Genomic DNA, 7,382 nt, shown 5'->3' with positions numbered 1-7,382 from the left:
GCGTGGCAGAGGAAATGGGAGAGAAAGATGATGAGTACGAGAGTCGGAAGGAAGACGGTGAAGATAATGTAGGAAATGATCTAGATGAAGATGAAGCAGATGACGAGGACAACAGTAGATTTGATTACTGTGACGACAGCGATGGTGCAAGTTCAGGGGATGAAGACTATCTGCTGTACACCAACTTCGCCCCGGATGAAGCAGAGGAATCATTGGACGACGGACCTGGGGGTGGGTCTTGTATAGAGGAAAATATGTGTAACACAGAATCAAATAACCGTACCCGCAAGACTAACTCTGCAACTGATGCAATTGAGAAGGAGGTTCGCAAAATAGAAAACGGAGGTGGTGATATTGCTGTGGGGGATAAGTTTGATAGCAAAGAAACATTGGTGGCAAGGTTGAGGGTGCTGAGTGTATTAGATAAATATGATTACAATGTTCGATATTCAACGCCCGTTTTGTTAATCGTTGAGTGTTGGGTAAAAGGTTGTAAATGGAGAATACGGGCTTCAACCATGGGTGATTCGCCGGTGTTTCATATTCGCAGATATTGTCGTGAACATACTTGCTCTGTTACGGAACGATATGGCCGTAGCCGTAATGCTAAACCACCAATCCTAGCTCAATTATACAAGGATTATGTTGGTGGTGTGGGAAGTTCTGTTGTGCCAAATCTTGTTGGGGATGGGCTCAACCTACGATATGGTGTACAGGTTGGCTACTGGAATACTTGAATATGTTTGTTTTATGGTTGGCTCTGTGAGTGTACTTGTTTATAGGGTGTACAAACAGATCGTAGCTTAAGTTTGCTGAGTTTGTCAGAAATTAGTTGATTCTATGGCCTGCACTGCACATATATATAATTCGATCTAGTTGATAGTGTTTAGTGCTGATGTCTTTTACTGACCATTTTCATATAATAGCTTGGCTACTGGAAGGCACATCGTACACTTATAAAGGCGCGGGAGTATGTTAGGGGTACACCTAAAAGTGGATACGCTGAATTACCGGCATATTTATACAGGCTGAGGTCCTCTAATCCGGGGACCCTTACTAGACTGGTCGTTGATGCAGAAGACAGATTCAAGTATGTTTTCATTGCGATTGCTGGATGCATTAAGGGTTTCAGGTATATGCGGAAAGTTGTAGTTGTAGATGGAACCTTTTTGAAAGGTGAATTCAAAGGGACTCTTCTGATAGCGACAACACAAGATGGGAATTTTAATATTTTCCCTCTGGCGTATGCGGTTGTTGATACAGAGAACGACGTGTCGTGGGAATGGTTCTTTACTCAATTAACTAGTGTAATTCCTGATGATGAAGAGCTTGCAATGATATCTGACCGGCATAAATCTATTGGTAAAGCTATCGCTAAAGTGTACCCCCTGGCAAGTCAAGGAATCTGCATTTATCATCTTCACAAGAATATTATCCTGAGATTTAGTGGGAGCGAAACATTCCGGCTGGTAAAAAAAGCAGCTGCAGCGTACCGTGTAGTTGATTTCGAAGAAATCTTCCAGCAAATTCAAGAAGCGAATCCGCAACTGCATGCTTACTTGGTTCGTGCAGATGTAACCAAGTGGAGCAGGGCGCACTTTCCTGGTGATAGGTACAACTTCACCACGAGCAACATTGCAGAATCGCTAAACAAAGTACTGAATCCTGCCAGAGCCTATCCCATTGTAGAGTTACTAGAAGCTGTTCGGAATATGTTGACACGTTGGTTTGCTACAAGGAGAAAACAAGCTGCCGCAATGCCAACTTTACTCACCAAAGGAGTGGAGAACCTGTTACAGGTGTGACATTCATTAACATATCCATCGATATATATGTTAACGGAAGGCCTGAAAAATGTTAGTGGATATGTTTTGTTGTTTTGGTTATATGAACTTACGCTTTGATTTACTCATAGGCACGTATTGAACAGTCAAGGCGTCTAAAGGTTCAAGAAATTGATGAAGATCGATTTGAAGTAAGTGGTGGTAACTCAACGCATGTTGTCAATCTGAGGTATAAGAGGTGTTCATGTAGGCGTTTTGATCTAGAGAGGATGCCATGCGTACATGCTATCGCAGCCGCATATACGGCCAACGTATCAGTTATAAACCAGCACCATCTATACTTCCGCAGAGACAGCCTCTGCAGTGGGTATGCGGAGGCGATAATGCCGATAGATACATCCTGCATCATTCCTACTGATATTACACCATCCAGATGTAAACCGCCTTTTGTTAGGAATCCTCCAGGAAGGCCAAAGATGACGAGGAGGAAGTCTTTTGTCGAGGTTGCGTTGGAGACGAAGCGGCCCCGCAAACAGCATGCTTGTTCTCAGTGTCAACAGGTTGGCCACAACCGTACAACATGTCCAGCTAATACGTAGTGCATGGGCGACAATAGACGTGTTATCTTTAATTGGCGTGAGGATAATACTCTTTTTTCGTAAGTGCCAACATAGCTTTTTGTAACATGTTTATGATGGCCCTTTTTAATTTCTAAGCCCACATTTTTGTTTAACTATAATTGTTGGAGAAATTGTTGCCGGCTGCCCTAAATGGGCCTATTACTCGTGTGGGCTTTTTAGAAATCTCAAGCAAACGGTTTTCTGTTTGAATAAGAAGCTTTTTAAAGCGAAATATATCTGTTTGTGGGCTTTATATGGTCCATTAGAGAGGACATAATTCGATGGTTGGATAGTGTTGACATGTTCACTTATCGTAGATAACTATTGTTATGTACGTACATATATTGCGGAGTACTAAATTTTATATTTTGTTGACAAAACATAACCATATATTATCCATAATCAGCGTAACATTGGGTTCATTCAAAAGTACAAACACACCGGGGAAAAAAAAGTTAATAAATTGCATAGATCTGTGCCGGTTCTTTAAATAAATATGGTACACTCCCTGAGTTCTCCCTTTCGCCCATATGGTTCCTTTATTCTCAAGGTACTGCATTCTCCCCTATGTGCTCCATTATATGTTCTATATAGTAACGTCCAGCGATTTCAGATCTGTGGTAAATATAGAAAGTGTATTAACGTATTTGATAGTAGCAACAAATACAATTAGGTCTTTTAGTAGGAAAACAAAGAGCTTACATCTCCTTGTGATGTTCCATTCCCTTGAAATCTGGTTTTATATAGAACAGCGAAGAGGCGGTTGTGTTGACGAGGCAAGGAGCACCTTCAGAACATTTACAAAATTAGTTGTATATGGTTTCACAAGGCTGGTTTCCTTATGTGATCTATCAAATCGAACATACCTTCGTAGCTTCCAACCTTCCAGAACCGCAAAATACAAAAGACAGGTTCGGATGTAAAAGTAAGATGACACCCGAGTGCTTCCCAAGCATTTATGAAGCGAGCAGCATAATCATCTAGGGCACGACACTTGAGGGTTTCATTCCTAAGATTTTCTCAGGTTAATATTGAACGGGAATACGAAATAACTTTAAATGTAAATGTATTGAAAAGGTAGCACAAATCTCCTTTACCTTCCATTCAGTAGGGTGAGGACAACTTCATTGGCCGCATTTGCCCCCTCGAGTAATCTTCTGTCTTCCACCCCAACTACACACCCACAGACATCTGATTCGGGGTAGACACATACTTTAAATGTTACGACCTATGTATTTTGATATGAAATTGTCTACTAACCTATTTATTTAGTATGAGGCCTAAAAACTAGTGATAATCACAAATATATCAATTAGCAAACGTTTTTTAACGTTGTTTCAAACGATTTGTGTAATTGAAAATTGAAGATAAGCGTACCGAATGATATGGGATGGGTAATTCTCCCTCGAGATATATCACCCAAATCTTCGAAACGGAAGTAGTGTTTTTGATTCACCGGTGAGAGCAGGCCCATCGTCGACTCATCAGTAAATTTGATTTGGAAAGGATGATGTGTATTCCTCTCCCTAAGTGTTGGCTGGATGACCTTGAAATTCCTAATTTCATACCAATCACCATCATAGATATACTTCCTCATTTTCTTATAGGTCCCTGGTAAAAACGCCACCTCGATTGTGTCACCCTACAAATTGCATATCAATTGTGTAGAAGACCACTGCGTTGGTTAACAACTTCGTGCAAATATTTTACAAAGCAAAGTGGACTAACCCGTGTATCAGCAAGGAGCAGAACCCGCTTCCAAAAGAACTCAGTAACATACCACAAATTCAAGACCTTCGCTTGGATAATCCAATTCGTTTTTCCTGGTCTAAGATCAGCGATGGCATCAACTCTAAACTCCATGGTTTTTTCTGATAAGATCCTGTTACTCGTGTCTACCCTGGGTTTGGAAAGGAGACAGGGTGATGCTATTTAAATAAAACAAAACGTCGCGACTCTTCGCTTTCTTTGTTTTTCTTCGGGTTTATATTTCAAATTTACTTTAATTCGTAGTTTACATATTAAAAAACCATAATTTAATTGCCGGTCCAGCAACATTGGAGGCCCAATGCGAAAAGAAATTGTATTGTTTACTTTTAAATTGTTTTTCTCAGTAAGGCCGATGTAATTTTTGAAATTTTTAAATGGGTCCTCAACTCAAACTCTAAAAATTGAGGCCTTCTGATGTGCGTTCGAATGGGCTTATTAAATTTGACCGAATGTTGTTTGAGTTTAAGAAATAAACAACAAATCCATACCGAATGGGCTTATTAAAATTGAGGCCCGATACCTTGAAATCATAGGGATGTGAACACTTCCCGACTTCACCAACCGAATGCACAGTAGTAACAAAACAATACATTTCTCGTACCAAACGTAAGGACCCATGTACCCACACACACTTTGTTGTACATACACAATTGGCAGATATATCTATTGTGTATAGTTCTTTTGCAAGATAGAACAGTTACAAAAGGAAAGGAAACAACATCAAGTGGTACATGCTTAAAAATAAGTAGAAGAGAAAACCATTGAAACAAAAGGCCGGATTCAGTCCGCGTAAAGCCTATGACGTAGATATTAGTACTGCGTTTATAACAGAAGGCATTTAGATGAAACGTTTAGGGCGAAACATCTAAAGAGATAATATAACTAAAGGATCTCGGATATAGATTTCGCCAACCACCAAAGGCCGCAATTGTTGCACACCATGTCATAGTCTCGATAGTTGAGAGAGTACAGACCATGCTCCAATAAACACAATTTAGCACATTCCGGAGAAGGGATCAAAGGGGCAATCGGATAGACGAATGTATCCTTGTACGTGTTTTCTCGCGCCGTCTGATATCTACCCAGCAACATGAACAACTCCCTGCCCAAAATCCTTGTTTGAGTTGTATTTAGTTGGTAGTGGTATTCCAAAAACAGGTAAAGATAATGATCCGCCATGTCGAGGTTCCCATGTAACATAGAAAAAAATCCACATGCTAGTGTGGCATCATCTCTTGCGGGTACGTTACGAGTTAGAAGTGCAATACCTCCCTCAATGTCGCTTTCCTCGGCAACAACCCGGAGACCTTCGTAATAGATTGCCTTTTCGTTCCCAGCGTCAAGGCATTTTTCGAAGATACGCTGGTGCATCCCTTCCTCTTTTATTCTACGATTTCGATGATGTAATTTTTGGAACCAAGAAGGATGGCAAGTAATGCTGGAGATGTTAGCATCCTTGAGAACTTGAGGCCTAAGCGCTGTTTTGACTCCTCGAGGTCCTGCATTGACTATTGGAGCTAGGTAGTTCAAACCATCAACTGCGAGAAACCCGAAGATGATAATCAACATCTCATCTGGTAGATGAGGCATTTTTTGAGACGCAGACGCCATCTTGCTGTGATTTTTCAGTAGGAACTACAACTTGTACAGAAGGGTGTTTGAAGAACACAAAGTTCAGGTTGCACTCAGTGGGACTGGTAATTATAATTTATAGAACGCTAACGAGATACGTATTTAGCTAACACCCTACCCGTTTATTGTTGTAATGCGCCGAGACAAACGTCACTTACTACTGTTTAATTAAAACTCGCTGAGATATAAATCACATCACGCTGAGATAACACGACTTGGGGGGTAGGAGTTGTCACTTCGTCCAACCTATTGCTGTCATGTCTACCCTAAGTAGAGCCTAGTGGAATTTAAGAGAAATAATTGTCTAAGTAGTGTATAACGCATTTGACATCTGTTATTATGGTGGCGCCACGTATATACTAATACGAAATAGAAGAATCTGCGTCAGCGGATATATTTATAATTAATTTGCATAAAGGGGGTTTTGCTCACCCAAACAATAATTGCATAAAGGGAGATAATGCCTGAACTATTCCTTCCCATTCTACGAACACGCAAATTGCAAAATCTAATACGTACCAGGCCTAAAGTATATACTATTGTACGTACACTAAACGTACATTCTCTTGAACGTACACTGAAATTATAAACGTTGTTATTACACTAATATCTTTCAGGTTGTGTACGTCTTAGTATTATATATAAGTGGTTTTGCAATGGGTAGGTACGAGTTTTAGGCACCCAACCTCTTAGTTTTCGTAAACAACATATTAAGTAGCGATAGATTCCGCGTTCTTATGAAGGATACAACCTAGGTGTTACATGAACCAAAATGGTAGTACAACAGGGAGACATTGTAAACGGATTTAGTTGCCGTAGAAGGATTCTAGAAGATATAAGAACTGCGTTGAAAACATGATATTCGTTACATATTACGTTTAGGGCGAAACATATTATGAGAAAAGTAACTACAGGATCTCGGACATAGCTTTCGCCAACCACGAGAGGCCGCAATTTCTGCAGCCAATGTCATAATCTTCATACCATTTGTTTTTGAAACCATGCTTCAATAAACACAATCGACCACATTCCGGAGAAGGGATAAAGGGAGCAATAGGATAGACGAATGTGTTCCTGTATGTGTCTACTCGCGCCGTCTGATATCTACACAGCAACCGGAACACCCCCTTGGCCAGAAACCTTGCTCGTTCCGATTTAAGTGGGTAGTGATGTGAATCAAACAGTTGAAGAAAATGTCTAGCCATCTCGCAGTTCCCATCTAACATAGAAAAAAACCCACAAGCGAGTGTCGCTATAGATTCCGCGGGAACGTTACGAGTTAGGAGTGAGATACCTTGCTTAATGTCTTCCACGTCGGCAACAACCCGAAAACCTTCGAAAAAAATTGCCTGTTTGTTGCCAGCATCTAGGCATTTATTGAAGATACGCCTGTGGATCCCTTCATTTTGGACTCTACCATTTGGGTGATGTGGTGCCTTAAAGCTCGTCGGATCCCAGCATAAGCTGAAGATGTTAGCAACCTTTAAAACTTGGGGAGAGAGCGCCGTTTCTACACCTCGATGACCTGCCTTCAGTATTGGAGCGAGGTACTCCAAACCATCAACTGCGAGAAAGC

General features: G+C 40.8%; 1 protein-coding gene across 1 annotated transcript; it reads right to left on the bottom strand.

The window, feature by feature from the left end:
• Positions 1 to 2,949: 2,949 nt before the first annotated feature.
• Positions 2,950 to 4,267, bottom strand: LOC147931082 (uncharacterized). The gene is made up of 6 exons (XM_087477175.1): positions 4,133 to 4,267; positions 3,782 to 4,046; positions 3,502 to 3,577; positions 3,271 to 3,413; positions 3,107 to 3,191; positions 2,950 to 3,019 (listed from the first exon to the last, which is right to left on the bottom strand). The coding sequence occupies exons 1-6, from the start codon at positions 4,265 to 4,267 to the stop codon at positions 2,950 to 2,952; spliced, it is 774 nt and encodes a 257-aa protein (XP_087333301.1).
• Positions 4,268 to 7,382: the final 3,115 nt, after the last annotated feature.

This window comes from Camelina sativa, chromosome 12 (genome assembly GCF_030686135.1).
Source record: "Camelina sativa cultivar CO46 ecotype springtype chromosome 12, ASM3068613v1".
Lineage (NCBI taxonomy): Eukaryota > Viridiplantae > Streptophyta > Magnoliopsida > Brassicales > Brassicaceae > Camelina > Camelina sativa.
This window is presented reverse-complemented; position numbering and strand designations above follow the sequence as displayed.

What these genes read in the sequence shown, in the direction of transcription:
- LOC147931082 (XM_087477175.1), bottom strand. Translation starts at nt 4,267, where the DNA reads ATGGAGTTTAGAGTTGATGCCATCGCTGATCTTAGACCAGGAAAAACG. An exon ending in TACCCATCCCATATCATTCG is followed by an intron (nt 3,578 to 3,781) that starts GTACGCTTATCT and finishes GTGGGTGTGTAG; the next exon opens with TTGGGGTGGAAGACAGAAGA. An exon ending in ATGGAACATCACAAGGAGAT is followed by an intron (nt 3,020 to 3,106) that starts GTAAGCTCTTTG and finishes TATTTACCACAG; the next exon opens with ATCTGAAATCGCTGGACGTT.